General features: G+C 41.4%; 1 protein-coding gene across 6 annotated transcripts in view; it reads right to left on the bottom strand.

The window, feature by feature from the left end:
* AMPH (amphiphysin) overlaps positions 1-16,552 on the bottom strand; it is a 360,005-nt gene that overhangs the window by 76,734 nt on the left and 266,719 nt on the right. For all 6 annotated transcript variants that reach the window (XM_075315119.1, XM_075315120.1, XM_075315115.1 and 3 more), the window contains exons 13-14: positions 7,984-8,007; positions 3,722-3,745 (exon numbers count right to left, since the gene is read on the bottom strand). In XM_075315119.1, the coding sequence (XP_075171234.1) occupies positions 3,722-3,745; positions 7,984-8,007 (48 nt within the window). The remainder of the gene's footprint in view (positions 1-3,721; positions 3,746-7,983; positions 8,008-16,552) is intronic.

The raw sequence follows: 16,552 nt of genomic DNA, 5'->3' as shown, positions 1-16,552 counted from the left end.
TTTGTCATCATGGCAAGGGCAGGAGTCAGGGCCAGGTCGGGGGCCTGGACCTCCCTACCTTCAACGGTACCTCTGGGTGTGAGGGTGAGTTCAGGGACCCTAGCATTAGATTCTACTTAGGTTAGCCTGTGTTCCCTGGGTATCCTTCACACACCCCCTTGACAGTGATATATTGCTGGAATCAGAGTTTCTGCCCCTACATAATGTTGTTTTCAGATGGGGTAGCAAAAACCTGGTGACAGATTCCCTTTAATATACACATAGTTTACTATATAAACAAAACAAATTTAATACTAATATCACTTATCCTATTTTTCTAGCAAAGGATGACATAATGGAAGGGACATAAAGCACAGGATCCATTTTCTATCTATACTATTCTACACATGGGAAGCACAGAGATACCTCTTCTTTCTCTTGGTCTACATCCTGGTAGAGAGAACCATATTTGCGGTTTGCTAGTTCATCTTCTGACAAATCTGAGCTGTTGGCTTCAAATTCTCTTAAATTAGATGAACATTCAAGACTAGGAATTGTGAGTTTTCTCATGCATGACATTGGTTGAGTACCGTCCTCCACCTTTTTATTTTCAGTGGTATTACTGCCGCCTTCATTTCCGGACAAGCTTGTTTGTGCTTCTTGTTCATTGGATAAACATGTGTTATCCATGTTTCCTTCAATGGTTTGAAAATACCAAAATGAATTAAACTCTGCTGAATTTTGCTCAGGTTCCCAGAATTCATGTACTTGGCTATCAGTACCATAAGATTCACCCCATGATTGTGTTGTACAGGTTGGTTCCCAATTAGTTGGCCATATCTGGTCTGTGTCTATATCAGCAGTATTAAAATCTGTCTGGGAAATATTAATTCCACCTCTGATTAACTGACTTTCTTCTTGAAATACATCAGGATGATCCACGTTAGGACGTACAAGACCACTGCTTTGGGTATCTCCCAATTCTTCTGGCAATCTGTTACAATTTCTTATATTTTGATCATTATTGGAGCTGTCCTTGGTTTCATTAATAGTCTCCATTACAAATTCATTAGAGTTACTCCATGTATCCATATCACCATGAGATAACCCATCTCTTTCATTCTCAGTATCCAAAATATCTGCCTCAACATTATGTTCTATACTGGTGTCAGACATATGTCTATTTAGCCCATCATAATCTTCATGGATTTTTTCTGTGTCAGAAATGCATTCAGAATTGTAATCCTCTTCACCTCGTTCGTGAATGTGTGTGCTTGTTGGTAACCCCTCTTCTTCTTGATACTGACTATCTTCAAAAAAACTATCATCTTCACCACTAATAATTCCTATTTCCCGATTTGAAACTCCCTCCATAAATTGAGCTTCCTCATTTGATTCCATTGGAAAATTTTCATTTTGACTAGCTGATTCAAATTGTTCTTCCAAGGGGGTGACATCATAAATGTCATCATCATTTGATTGTTCCTGTCTATTTGAGAAATCACTATCCCTTAGAATCAAACTACCCTCAGCTACGTCGTCCTGCGAAAAGTGTAAATCCTCGGTTGACCCACAAGTTGGGGACTCAGCTATAACAAGGTTACATAATGACAGACTTTTTGATGAGTCAGGCTTCATGCAGACAGGTAAGTAAAAGGGAGGAAAAAAAAAAGATAAGAAAGATTATGGAAATGATGAATGCTCACATATGTTATAATGAACACAATGAAGTGGTAAGTATACTAAACTCAACTCAAGTGAAGTCTCACCTTAAAATCCCGTTAAAGAATAAAAATGAATTTCATACAGTAATTTCAGAAATATAAGTGAAATTTTATTTTGTTTATGAAATTTGTCAAATAAGGTTGGTGTAAAACTCAAGATTGAGAAATATAACCGTATATCTAAAGGCCCCGTCACACTAAGCAACATCGCTAGCAACATCGCTGCTAACGAACAACTTTTGTGACGTAGCAGCGATGTTGCTAGCGATGTTGCTTAGTGTGACATCCAGCAACAACCTGGCCCCTGCTGTGAGGTCGTTGGTTGTTACTGAATGTCCTGGGCCATTTTTTAGTTGTTGCTGTCCCGCTGTGAAGCACAGATCGCTGTGTGTGACAGCGAGACAGCAACAACCAAATGTGCAGGCAGCAGGAGCCGGCTTCTGCGGAGGCTGGTAACCACAGTAAACATCGGGTAACCAAGAAGCCCTGTCCTTGGTTACCCGATATTTACCTTTGTTACCAGCCTCCGCCGCTCTCACTGTCAGTGCCGGCTCCTGCTCTGTGCACATGTAGCTGCAGGACACATCGGGTTAATTAACCCGATGTGTGCTGTAGCTAGGAGAGCAAGGAGCCAGCGCTAAGCATTGTGCGCTGCTCCCTGCTCTGTGCACATTTAGCTGCAGTACACATCGGGTAATTAACCCGATGTGTGCTGTAACTAGGAGAGCAGGGAGCCAGCGCTAAGCGGTGTGCGCTGCTCCCTGCTCTGTGCACATTTAGCTGCAGCACACATCGGGTAATTAACCCGATGTGTGCTGTAACTAGGAGAGCAGGGAGCCAGCGCTAAGCGGTGTGCGCTGCTCCCTGCTCTGTGCACATTTAGCTGCAGCACACATCGGGTAATTAACCCGATGTGTGCTGTAACTAGGAGAGCAGGGAGCCAGCGCTCAGTGTGCGCTGCTCCCTGCTCTCTGCACGTGTAGCTGCGTGCGCTGGTAACCAAGGTAAATATCGGGTTGGTTACCCGATATTTACCTTAGTTACCAAGCGCAGCATCTTCCACGCGGCGCTGGGGGCTGGTCACTGGTTGCTGGTGAGCTCACCAGCAACTCGTGTAGCGACGCTCCAGCGATCCCTGCCAGGTCAGGTTGCTGGTGGGATCGCTGGAGCGTCGCAGTGTGACATCTCACCAGCAACCTCCTAGCAACTTACCAGCGATCCCTATTCCTATATATTAAGACTACAGGAACGTGGTGACTACTCTGAAGATTTGTCAGTTTATGGCAATAGACGGAAAACCGACTGCTGTAAAATAGAGACTGTAACTGGTGACCTATCTAGAGGAGAATTATAGATAATTTAAAATTACCCTTACTGTTTATGATATTACGGTTCCAATATTAAGAACATTGACTACAAGAACACATTTTTCTTAAAAGATTGGAATTCCTAGAATGTTATTTATACTTTAACCTTCAGTGTAGGAGGAGAAAAAGGGGTTAAACCCGCGCAATCCGCCAAATAAGATGTAGAGATGTTGATAGTTTAATCACTCTTTTATTCCATAGGTCTACGCGTTTCAAGGTGCAGGGACCTCTTCCTCAGGACCAGAAAATCAACATACTGAATGTTGATTTTCTGGTCCTGAGGAAGAGGTCCCTGCACCTTGAAACGCGTAGACCTATGGAATAAAAGAGTGATTAAACTATCAACATCTCTACATCTTATTTGGCGGATTGCGCGGGTTTAACCCCTTTTCCTCCTCCTACACTGAAGACTTCTGCACGTGGGGCCGCGGCAGCCGCCATTATCCTATGCTATCTACGGTGGTTGTGACCCTTCACAACCATTTTTGGTGAGTGTATTTATCTATATACTAACCTGTACTTATCTGGTAAAACCCTATCAGCGCTTCTGTGTTTTAGCACTATTATTTATACTTTAACGCCAATCCAAGGTAAAACTTCAGATTCTACATGAAGAGTAGATCACGCAGGACAATTAAGAAATATACTTACTGGCTGCACCAATTCATTGTTTGTCTATAAAAGGAAAACAAAATATTTTTGTAGTGAATCTCTATTTAAAATTATACATTACTATATACAGATAGCTTCAGAAATATTTGGACAGTGACCAAATACTCGTATTATTTTTTTTATTTGAAATGAAACAACTGAAACACAATTGAAGTGTATTAATTAATGGGCTTGAACAAAAATATCATGTAAAATGTTTTGAAATTGCTACCATTTTTCTACAAAGCCTTCTCATTTCAAGGGCTCAAAAATAATTGGATAAATTTACTTTACCATTAATAAAATATTCAGTTTTAATACTTTGTATAGAATCCTTTCTAGACAATGACTGTCTGAGTTCCGAAAGTCATGGACGTCACCAAACGCTGGGTTTCCTCCTTTGTAAAGCTTTGTCAGGCCTTTACTGCAGCTGACAACAGTTTCTGCTTGTTTGTGGGTCTCTCTGCCTTAAAGGGGTTTTCTCACGAACAAAGGTAATTTTGAAGTTGATTATAATCAATAGAGCTTATAATAATAATACAAAATATGATGTGTTTAAAAAATATTCCTGTGCCGAGATAATCCTATATATGTGCCCCTGCTTTGTACTGTGTAATGGCCGTGTCTGACTGTACAGGGTTAATCATACCACATCTCCTGGATGGTGGAGGATGCAAAAGAGTATACAGGTAGCACAGGATGGAATCTGATTCTTTTTGCAAGGTAAAGAATTCCCTGCCTGTTTTAACTTTTCTTTTTTTTACCTCATCGAAAGAATAATTTGCAATCCCAAGCTGTAATGTTTGTATTCTTTATTACTTTCTTCCCTGCCCAGGAGCTGTGGTATGAACAGACCATGTCCCTGTACGGTCAGACACGGCCATTACACAGTACATAGCAGGGACACATGTATAAGATTATCTCAGCACAGGATCAGTTTTTTTTTTTTTTAAACACATTCAATTGTGGAAATTATTATTATTCTAAGATCTATTGATCAAAATCAACTTTAAAACTAACGTTGTTAGTGGGAAAAGTCATTTAGGTTTTGTTTTAAACATATGTAATGCATGCTCGATGGGGTTGAGACCTGATTGACTCGGCCATTGCAGAATATTCCACTTCTATGCTTTCTCCTGGGTTGCTTTTGCAGTACATTTTGGGTTCTTGTCCATCTGTTCTGTGATCCAATCAACCTTGCTCCATTTGACTGAATGTGAGCAGAAAGTATAGCCCTCTACAAGCTGCTTCTGTCTTCAGTCACATAATTAATAACCACCAGTGACCCAGGGCCATTGGAAGCCATACATGCCCGGCCATCACACTGCCTCCACCTTATTTTACAAAGTATATGGTGTGCTTTGGATCATGAGTCATTCCAAGCCTTCTCTATACTTTTTTCTTCCCGTCATTCTGGTACAGGTTGATCTTAGTTTCATCTGTCCAAGGAATGCTTTTCCAGAATTGGGCTGGCTTCTTTAGATGATATTGACAAAGTCTAATATGGAAATTCTATTTTTAAGGCTCATTAACTCCTTCACCACCTGGTGGTTATCCATTTGCCGTGTTTTCCTCCCTTTCTTCCAAAAGCCTTCTTCCAAGAGCCATAACTTTTTTATTTTCTGTCAAAATAGCCATTTAAAATTAGTTTTTTTTCTGGGATGAGTTGTAATTTTGAATGACACCATTCATTCTACCCCATATTGTACTGGAAAACTGGAAAAAAAATTCCAAGTGCAGTGAAATTGCAAAAAAAGTGCAATTGCACAATTGTTTTTTGAGTTTTTTATTTTCCATGCTCACTATATGGTAAAATTGACCATGCAATATGATTCCCCAGGTCAGTGCAAGTTTGTAAATACCAAACAGGTATAATTTTACCTTTATCTATGTGGTGAAAAAAAATTCAGAAGTTGAAGAAAAAAAGAACTGCGCTTTTGTTGCCTTTTTCCAAGACCCATAGTATTCTCATTGTTGGGGAATTACTTTTATATTTTGATAGATTGGGCATTTCTGAACACAGCGATACCAAATATGTGTATTTTATTATTATTATTATTATTATTATTATTATTTCACTTACAATGGGGCAAAAGGGGGTGATATGAACTTTTAGGGTTTTTTTAGATTTCATATTTTTAAAAACTTTTAATTTTTTTTAAATTTTTTATTGATTTTACTAGTCTTTTTAAGGGACTTTATGCCTGCATAATCCAAATACTTCTGCTGATCAGAGCGATGCTTCAGTATCACTCATATCAGCAGAAATGCTGGTCTCCTGTGAGTGCCGACACTCTGCTGGCATTCACATGAACTGTCAGACAGCAACAGGGGTCATCAGCTGACTTTGCGCTGTCATAATAACGCATTGGTACCCCATGATTACGTTGATGGTGGCGGGAAACAGTGCAAGCCCCGCTGGAGCATGTTTAATTGCGCTGTCAACCTTGGAAAACGCAATCTAAGGGGTTAATAGGCGTGGGTGGATTTCTGATCCACTGGCGCCTGTTAGCTGCACATGTCAGCTGATCAAATCAGCTGACATGTGCCGGGAAAGATGTGGGCTCAGTGTATGAGATGAATGAGGGAGGTGACCTAAGATGTAAATATACATCCTAGGTCGTTAAGGGGTTAATGGATTGCATCTTGTGGTGAATCCTCTGTATTTGCTCTTTTGAACTCTTTACATTATGATAGACTTAGATACTGAAACACCTACGTCTTGGAGAATGTTCTTAACTTAGGTGGATGTTGTGAATGGGGTTTTTCTTCACCATGCAAAGGATTCTGTGATCATCGATTACTGTTGTCTTCTGTGGATGTCCAGGTTTTTTTGAGTTCCCAAGTTCTCCAGTGTGCTCTTTTCATTTTTTGCAGAATGTCTAAAACTGTTGATTTGGCCACTCCTAAAATTTCTGCCATCTCCGTTTCTCTTCCATTGAGAGCTCCTTTGACCACTTATTATGAGCTCACAGCAACAGCTACTAAATACAAAAGCCGCAGCTGGAATCAGCCCCAGACCTTTTACCTGCTTAATTGAAGATGAATTAATGAGGGAATAGCCCACGCAGTACATAAATGAGCTTTTGAGATTTTTCCAATTATCTTTTGTCCCTTCAAAAAGAGGCAGCTTCATATTAACACTAGAACTACTGAGGTAGTCATTTTGACTACTTTGCACCATGTATTTCTATATAGGCGTCACGAGTCCAGTAGTACTAGTGTTAAAGAGCTGTAATTCCTAAACCCTTACTCCAATTGGGATGTGAATACACTCAAAACCTGAGAATCTGCACTTTACGCCCATATTGTTTCATATAACTGTATCTTGAATATGTTTTGGGAAACAGCTAAATTGCCAAAACTTGTGTCACTGTCAAAATATTTCCTACCTAACTGTAGCTTCACTTCCTTACATTAAAAGGGTAACTTATTCCCTATCCATAGAATACAGGATAATTTCCTTATTGCTGAGTATTTTTTTTTGCTGGAACACGAACCCGATTATTATCCCGATGTGTACTGTGGCTAGGAGTGCAGGGAACAGGGAGCCGGCACTGGCAGCGTGAGAGCGGCGGACGCTGGTAACGAAGGTAAATATCGGGTAACCAAGGTAAGGGCTTCTTCGTTACCCAATGTTTACCGTGGTTACCAGCGTCCGCAGAAGCCGGCTCCCTGCTGCCTGCACACATAGCAGAGTACACATCGGGTAATTAACCCAATGTGTACTGTGGCTAGGTGTGCAGGGAGCCAGCGCTAAGCGGTGTGTGCTGGTAACCAAGGTAAATATCGGGTTGGTTACCCGATATTCACCTTAGTTACCAAGCGCAGCATGCTTCCACGCATCGCTGCTGGCTGGGGGCTGGTTACTGGTTGCTGGTGAGATCTGCTATTTGACAGCTCACCAGCAACCTGTGTAGCGACGCTCCAGCGATCCCTGCCAGGTCAGGTTGCTGGTGGGATCGCTGGAGCATCGCTTAGTGTGACGGTACCTTTAGAGACAGTCAATTGCTGTGCTTTGCTCTTTGGCACTCCCAAAAGAATGAATGGAGTGGTACGGTGTATGATTGACTCTCTTCTCCATTCACATGGGGCTCTTCATTTTGAATAAGGCAAGCAGCGCATCTGTCATGTTGTCCATATGTAGCAACTTTGTCTAGTGTGCTGATGAATTTATGGTTTTCAAAACTAACTTTAATAAAAAGAAGTTTTTGTCTAAAAAAATGATAAATAGTACACTAGTAAATAAAAAGTTCTCTTACCGTCCAGAGATCCCAAGGCAGTGTCTAAAAATATAAATCACAAATAAATTAGGTAAAGCCAAATTGATACATAACTAGAAAACATATTTTAAATGGTTTAATTTTGTTGCTGCAGTGGTACTGTGCACCCCACTGAATGGATGAATTATATTGGAAAAAAAAGATAATTTATTGTGTTCTGAACTAAATATCTGTTTCAGTTTTATTTAATTGAAGGGGTTGTTAAATACAGGAGAACCTCAGCTTAATTAATTTAGGTACTGATAGAACCTAAAAACAATTTATACTTACCTACTGCAGGAGCATTGTTCAAGTGATGTCAGAGCTGCTGTTTGTGATGACTCAGAGTCTGGCCACTTGTGTGGGGGGTGAACTGTTCTTAATTAGGGCAGATGTATGGTTCCTTTGTTTCGAAGATCAAGAGAAGTTAGCCATTGTCTCATGTCAGACTGATCAGAACCCAATTGTCTGTTAAATGCAGACTGTCTGTTAAATGTGTATTGCCTCAGCCCCTTTTACTACATAATTTAGCGGAAATTATGCAGTCAGATTGTACTAGCGACCAATGAGAGAACAGCCATCTCCACTAATCTTGTAAGACCCAATACTGTGAAATGAGAACTCATAGGTAGAAAAAGGGCCTTGCTCCTGTCACTGGGGTCATATTCTACAGGACTTCAGCCTAGGATCTATGGTTTCAGCTGGAGGATGACAGACCTGCTTTAAGATTCATTCATATTCTAGAGGACTTCAGCCTGGGATCCACGGTTCCGGCTGGAGGATCAGAGAACTGCTTCACTTCTTTCATTCTACAGGGCTTCTGCATAGGTTCCACGGTTCCAGCTGAAGGACCACAGAACTGCTTCACTGCTCAATGCAGAGTGAATGAATTCTCTTGGAGAACAATTCGGTCGCATGGCTACATATCTTGCTGTGCTCGGTCAGCTTCTTAAGCTTGTTGCTATCTCCTCCTATTGAGTGCTCACCAGAAGTGGGGTGCCTGGGAAATGTGGCCCAGGAAGCCCCAAAGTCACAAAGTTTTTAATCCCTGGTGGGCCAGCTAAAGGGTGAGACTCTGTCACCTGTACCATTTTGTATTCTTATTGGGAATGTACGATATCTTTTTGCTTGTTGGTGAACCAATAAAGTCTTACCAATGTGTGGTTGTCTGAGTAGTGTTCTATCCATAGAGAAGGAGTGCAAGTGTTCGGCGGGATGAGCCCTTGTCTGTGGGGTCCTTCTGAAGACAGCCATGCCAGCAGAAGAGAGCAACCACTATCCCTCGTGTCTCCACACTGTTTTCCTGTGGCTGACATGACATTATTTTGTCAAGTGACTGCTGCAGACAATCATCTGCTGCAACCTTTAATATTTTGCCAAAGTGAAAGTCCTCTCTCACAAAATATTGATCAGCTGCAGTTGATCAGTGGCTTCTGATTAGCTGCACCATTTGCGTGACACAACAATGTCATGTCATCTGCCGGGAAAAACAGCACCGACATCGATGGAATTACTCCACTGCCGGAGGTGAGTATACATTGTTTTTATATTATATTTGGACCTGAATTGATTAAGTAGAGGTTGTTTAATATTGGAAAACCCCTTAAAGGTCATGTTTTTTAATTGCAGTGAGTCCAAGTTGTTTAGACATTTATAACTACTCACATTTCGAGACAACACAACCCTGGCTTGTTCGATATCTCTAACAAGACAAGTCCCAAAGGCATTTTACCCTCCTGCGTCTAATGTGTATTTTTTTTTTTTTTTTTTTAATCCAATCAATTTTTATTGTAGGAAGTTACATTACAAAAAAAAGGAGAAATTCAGGTATCATTGGCAATAATACACAAAGAAAACAACGCTGTAACATGTGGTAGTGTCACCTTTGATTATGATTCACATTTCCTGTCACACCACCACCAATCATGTCTGATGCAAGTTGCAACTTTTTTAGGTTAATCAATACCCAATACGTATAGAATCAACCTACCAATTTACTCTTTAATCCTCAAAATGAGGGATCCAAACAACCAGAACCAGAGAGTAAGAAAGGAAGATAAGAAAAGGGAGGGGAGAGAGAGGTGGGGGAGAGGGGGAGAACCATGGATGGTTGCAAGGAGGCAACCAGGGAGGGGGAGGGGGGAGGGAGGGAATTGGATGGCGTTTTGGGGCAGCCCGAGCAGTAACAACAACAGAGATTTAAACACCTTGACTATTGACATGTGGTATGGGTGAACTCCCTGCGTAACACACACTTTGAGCCTATTTGACCCGTTTTTTTAATTATCAACAGTTTGCCCTGGAAACAGATGCCTGACAGGGGATGCATATACAGAGTTTAACCACGTGTCCCAAATCTGAAGTATTTTGTTTTTGGCGCGGATGGAGTGAGCCAGACAGAACTCGTATTGGCATTGGAGATTAATTCGGTTATATAGTTCAACTAATGTAGGCGTCTTTGGGGATTTCCAGTGCAAACTTATGCAATATCTGGCAGCTACTAGAATGTGAACTAATAAACCCCTGGATTCCCAAGAGAACTCCTCTATACCCACGTTTAGCACTGCCAGAGCCGGATTCGGATTAATACGATTGCCTGTCAGCTCACCCATCAGGCCAAACACCTCCAACCAGAACGAGAAAACCTTGGGACACGCCCACCAGCAGTGACCAAGAGTACCCCTTTGGAGGCAGCCCTTCCAACAATGTGGCGAATAATTTGGGAGGAACTGTGCTAAGTTGGCTGGGGACCGATACCATCGCAGGTGTACTTTTTTCAGTTGCTCCAGATGATTTATACACTTGGAATATTTTTGGATATTTGCTGATGCCGAGTGCCAGTTTGAAGGTGAGGTAGAGACACTCAACTCCACGTCCCATTTATTCATATAAGGAGATTTTTGCTCTTCGGGGGGGTTATTGAGCCATTTGTATGTCGAGGAGATACCTTTGGATTTAATTATCTTTTTAAATACCAAAGCTTTTGTTGTAGGTAACAGAGGCTTTGACTTTGGAGGAAATTTAGAGGCCAGAAAATGACTAATTTGGATGTGTTGATAGAAACAGCCCTTTAAAGAGGGGTGTTCCCGTACTATTTCATTAAAGGGGTTAACACCCAAATCAGAGTATAGATCCGCCAGCACTGTAATGCCCGATCCCTCCCACCTGGCCAGATTCAAAAAGGGGATTTGAGATTCCAACGACTTGAGGGAAATCTCTGAAAGAGGAATCTGAATCTTATGAATCAAGTCATTTCGCCAGACCTCCAGGGAGGCTGACATGGTGGGAACACACGGGGAGAACCGTGAACGGCTCAAATATTCTGCTTCCATCATTCTTCTGACCGAGCCCTGGCGGGACAGGAAATTTTCAATCTGAGCCCATCTATGTGAATTACCTGGACGCCACCATTCCTTTAGTGATTCAATTAGTAAGGCTTTATAATATGCCGTTATGTTTGGGGTGCCCAATCCCCCTAAGTCATATGGGGGGTATAACACTTTACCTGCGACCCTAGCCCTTTTATTACCCCAGACAAATTTGTTAGTCAACGATTGAAGTTTCATCAGGGTTTTGTGAGAAATTTTGATGGGAAGGCATCTGAGCACATACAATATTTTGGGTAAGAAAACCATTTTAAAGGACTGTATCCTGGCCATCCAGGACAATGATATTTTTTCATATCTTCCCAATTCCTTTTCTAAATTTTGGATCAGAGGTTCCAAATTTTCTTTAATTAACATCTGCGATGGTGTCAGCTTAATACCCAAATAAGGTATCCCCCTGTCGCACCATTTGAATTGAAAGGCCCCCTCCAGCGCACTCCTGGCCTCCGCCGGTACATTAAACGGCAGTATCAAAGACTTTGCCGCATTAAGCTTATAATACGACACTTTAGAAAAGTTTGATAATGTGTTCACCACTGCTGGAATCGACACTGCAAGGTTAGAACAGGAAATTATCACATCGTCTGCGTATAAACCAAGTTTATGTTCAAATTCCCCAACTCTTATACCAGAAATGGCTATGTTTTTTCGTATAGCTTCCGCCAGAGGTTCTACCACTAAAGCAAAAATAGCGGGAGAAAATGGACACCCCTGGCGGGTGCCATTACTTATTTGAAATTTAGATGACAGAAACCCCGATGCCAACACTGACGCATTTGGGTAAGAGTAGAGGGCTAGAATGGATGACTTGATGTTCCCCAAGAACCCGAATTTTGTTAGAACTCTCTCCAGGTATCCCCAGTGCACCCTGTCAAAGGCTTTTTCAGCATCAAGAGACAGGAATGCACTGGGTTCACCCGATATCTCCACCAGTCCAATCAAGTCAAGCATCCGTCTGGTGCCATCCTTAGATTGCCTCCCTGTCACAAACCCAACTTGATCTGGAGCCACTAAGGTCGGGATCACTTTGTGAAGTCTATCTGCCACTAGTTTGGCATAAATTTTAACATCACAATTTAGGAGTGAGATGGGCCTAAAATTACCCGGGGTGTCTGCAGGTTTCCCTGGCTTTGGTAGCGTGATAATTATCGCTTCTAAGTTGTCTGGAGAAATTGACCCTTTATTTTGCCAAAAATTGAAGGTTTTTGACATAAAGGGGGACAGAGTGGATGTAAATTGTTTGTAATATTCGTATGGCAGCCCATCGGGGCCCGGGGCAGAGTTAGACTTAGTCATTTTGATGGCACCTAGGATTTCATGTGTAGTAAAGGGAAGATTAAGTTCCTCTAATTGCTCATCTGAGACCCGGGGAAGATCCAGGGTGTCTAGGAAACCCTGTATATCCACTTGAGTCGGCTGTGACGTATTGGAATCATATTTTAGATTATACAGGGCCTCATAGTATTTCGCAAATGCTTCTGCTATTTCAATGGGATGTCTAGTGATTGTTCCGTTCGGGTCCCTCAGGAATTCTATTTTAGATTGGATCTCACGTTTTTTCGTCCTTCTTGCCAATAAGGACCCCGCTCTATCCCCCATAGCATAAAATGTCGATCTATTTTTTTTAAGATTATGTTCGTATTTTTGCAGGAGTAGGGATCTTAGTTGGAATCTATGGGTTACAATTTCTTTAGTCAAGTTAGGGGATGCTTTGGCTTTATTCAGGGATTCAAGGTGATGAATACGGGTTAATATATATTTAATATCTGCGTCTTTTTTCCGTTTTTGGATGGAGGCTATTTTTATGAGCTGCCCTCTGACTACGGCTTTATGAGCAGCCCACAGGGTCTCGTCAGAAATTTCCCCATTATTATTAAGTTTAAAATATTCTGTTAACACTGACTCTACTTCATCATGTACCTTCTGCCTACCAAGCAAGCTTGTATTCAGTCTCCACCTAGGGGAATTTTGAACATTAAAGCTACCCTGAACAGACAAAGAGATCGGCGCATGATCTGTCCAAGTAATTAAACCAATATCAGCTGCCACACAATTACTTATAGATTTGCTGTCGACCAAAAAAAAATCAATTCTACTGTATGAGCGGTGCCTGGAAGAGAAGAACGTATAGTCTCTTTCTGATGCGTGCAAATATCTCCAGATGTCATGAAAATGGAATTCATTGATGAGATGCTTAAGTTCCTTAGCATGTGGGATGCTGGTGTTGGAGCAATCCATGGAGCGTATTACAGGTATATTAAAGTCTCCACAGATGATTTCCGCCCCTGTGGCAGTATCTTTGAATGCTTGGAAAAATTTCCTAGCAAAGTTCAATTGTGATGAATTTGGGGAGTAGACCGTTGCCAAGGTATAAGGGACGCTGTTGATATAACAAGACAAAATAATATATCTTCCATCCGCTCCATAACTGACATTTATCAATTTAAAGGCCACTGAGTTCTTTATTAAAATGGCCACTCCTCCTCTTTTTTTTGAGTCATTAGCAAAAAAGGTGTGTTGGAAGCTTGGATGAAGTAGCCGTTTATTATCTGTGGAAAGAAGGTGGGTCTCCTGAATGCACGCTATATCACAGTTAGATGCCTTGACCTCTCTCCACATCATTGACCTTTTTGCTGGGGAGTTGAGCCCGTTCACATTAATAGACAATATCTTAATTCTCATATTGGAGCCGCAGGGGGGGTTGAATTCCCAGGAACGCCATCAGGGATGAGAGGGGCTAGACCAGCAAGGAATTGAGAGAAATTTCCAGAAAAAATTAAGGAACATTTGTGAGAAGAGGAACAAAAACAAAAAAATTCCAACAACACCGGTTTGCCCCGAATAGGGTGCCCGGTGTATAACCGCTCGCCATAGGCGAGAACATCAGGGGGGCTACGTGACATCCCGTGTCACAGGAGCAGGGACAGCAGGTGCCATAATCAGGAAGGAGTCCCAGCTAAGCTACTGACCATTCAGGGTTAATCCTGTCTGGAGGGCCTCTATGATTCTCCTGCCCCCCAGGGTTTGGTGGGTGGGCTATTCCCCAGTCATCCAGCAATTTGCCCAGCTGAGAAGGAGTATGACATATGTGAGTGCCTCCATCTTTGAAAATTATCATCTTCACCGGAAAACCCCACTTGTACTTGATGTCTTGATCTCTAAGGAGTTTAGAAAGGTGGGCAAATTCTCTTCTTTTATTAAGAGTTGCAGCAGAAAGATCTGGGAAGATTTTTAGTCCCATGAAAGTGTCTGGCAGGGCTGGATTTCCCCTCAGTGTGTGCAGCACAGCTTCTTTTGTTTTATAGAAATGAAGTCTAGCCAGGACATCTTTAGGCAGAGCTGGATCTATGCCTTTGGCTTTCGGGACTCTATGAATCCTGTCCACTATCAGGTCTCTGGTGTCCCATCCAGGGAGTATAAGCTGCAGAAACTTGTGGAAGTATTCCTGGAGGTCTTTATCTGCTACTGATGAGGGAATCCCTCTGATTTTTAGGTTATTTCTTCGGGATCTGTCCTCTATATCACTGATTTTAAGCTTTAGTGCCTCCACCTCCTTTTCCAAAGCTGTGTTAGCATCTATCAGATTGTTATGTGATGTTGCAAACTCAGCCATCTTAGTTTCTACATGCTCTGTGCGAACCCCTAGAGACCTGATCTCTTCCTTCAGCTCTCTTACTATTTCTCTGAGATCAGCCTGCAAGGAAGCCCTCAGCGTTTTCAGCAGAGCTTGCATTGTTTCCTCTGTCAAAGGAATGGCTGTGCAGCCTCTTAAACAGCCTGTTCCTCCCTGTGAGGAGTGGGAAGAAGCTGAGTGTGAAGCCATCTTGCTTGGTGAGCAGAGATCCCTATCCAGGGGGTAGAAGTCTGTCAGTTTGGCTGGAGTGCCAGTCTTTTTAGGTCTCCCCTTAGGCATAGCTGGGGGCTGGGGTTACTCACACCTCCTGTAGCTGGTAATCCTGTTATCTGTGAGCTGATAAGAGCCGGTTTATCCTGCTTCAGCACAGAGCTCTCCTTCAAGCAGCCGTCGCCATCAGCGTGCAGGCCACGCCCCCCCGCGTCTAATGTGTATTAAAAGGGATGTTACAATATCCATACATCTGGGTGATCGATAATCTAGAGTTCTCCTTGCACCGTTTATTTCTTTTTATTTTTGCCATTGAAAAAAAAAAAATCCCACATATTCACTGTTATCTTTGAATCTCCTTATATATTTTCATTAGGCACCACTGGTCTTACACATATAGCAATATAATATTATAGTTTCAGTCAAATAAATTGCACAGGGTAAACACTAAAAGCAGCAGTAAAGGTTACCAAACTTATCTTGGAGAATATGCTAATTATGCGTCAGTCTGTGCTTTACTCAGAAAATGACAGTTATTAGCTGGAAAGCTGAAGAAGACTGATCTGATAATTTAGTGGTAGCATTTCGTCTAGACGTATAATTTACACATTTAATCATGTCTTTTTTTACGACAAAAATAAGTAGATTCAGTATATCCATGATAAGAAAAATGCTTTACTAAGATATAAAGACCAAACCTATAATCAAGCTGTCATACATTCAAGAACCTTTAAATGTCAACATATATTCTGTGCTTGACTTTTAATCTTGTGAACTTCACAAAACACAGACTAGTATTTTTCCATTTTTAGCAAATAACACCCATATGCGTTTGAAAAATAGTCAGAAGTTATTATGGGACAGAATTTACAGATCATTAATATCAACCTTTCATAGCGCAGAAAACATAATACTTCAAGCCTAAAGATTTCATTGTGTGGCTACACCCCATAGTACAAGAACATTTCATGTATCAATCGGACAAGTCATTTCTTTATACATTATTGGGGTATGTAAATGTCAACAGAAATGGGAGGGCTCATACTGGGATTGCCCCAGCATTAGCCAAAGCAGAGAGGCACTGAATATCAAACGCTTCTGCTCTGGTGTATTCATTTATATACTTAGATATGAATAGTCGTTATGTAACACTACATTTCCCCTGCAGCAGTTATAAGCAAGAACCTCTGTGAAATAAATCTAAAGTGAAATGTGATGATGTTATGATAGTTATAATACATAGATAGATAAGTAGAAAGATAGAATGAGATACTTTAGATAATGTTAATACATAGCTGATTACATATATAAATAGATAATTGAATAAGGTAATATAAAT

Source organism: Anomaloglossus baeobatrachus, chromosome 6, assembly GCF_048569485.1.
Source record: "Anomaloglossus baeobatrachus isolate aAnoBae1 chromosome 6, aAnoBae1.hap1, whole genome shotgun sequence".
Taxonomy (NCBI): Eukaryota; Metazoa; Chordata; class Amphibia; order Anura; family Aromobatidae; genus Anomaloglossus; species Anomaloglossus baeobatrachus.
Note: the sequence above shows the minus strand (reverse complement) of the source record. Positions and strands in the feature narration are given on the sequence as shown.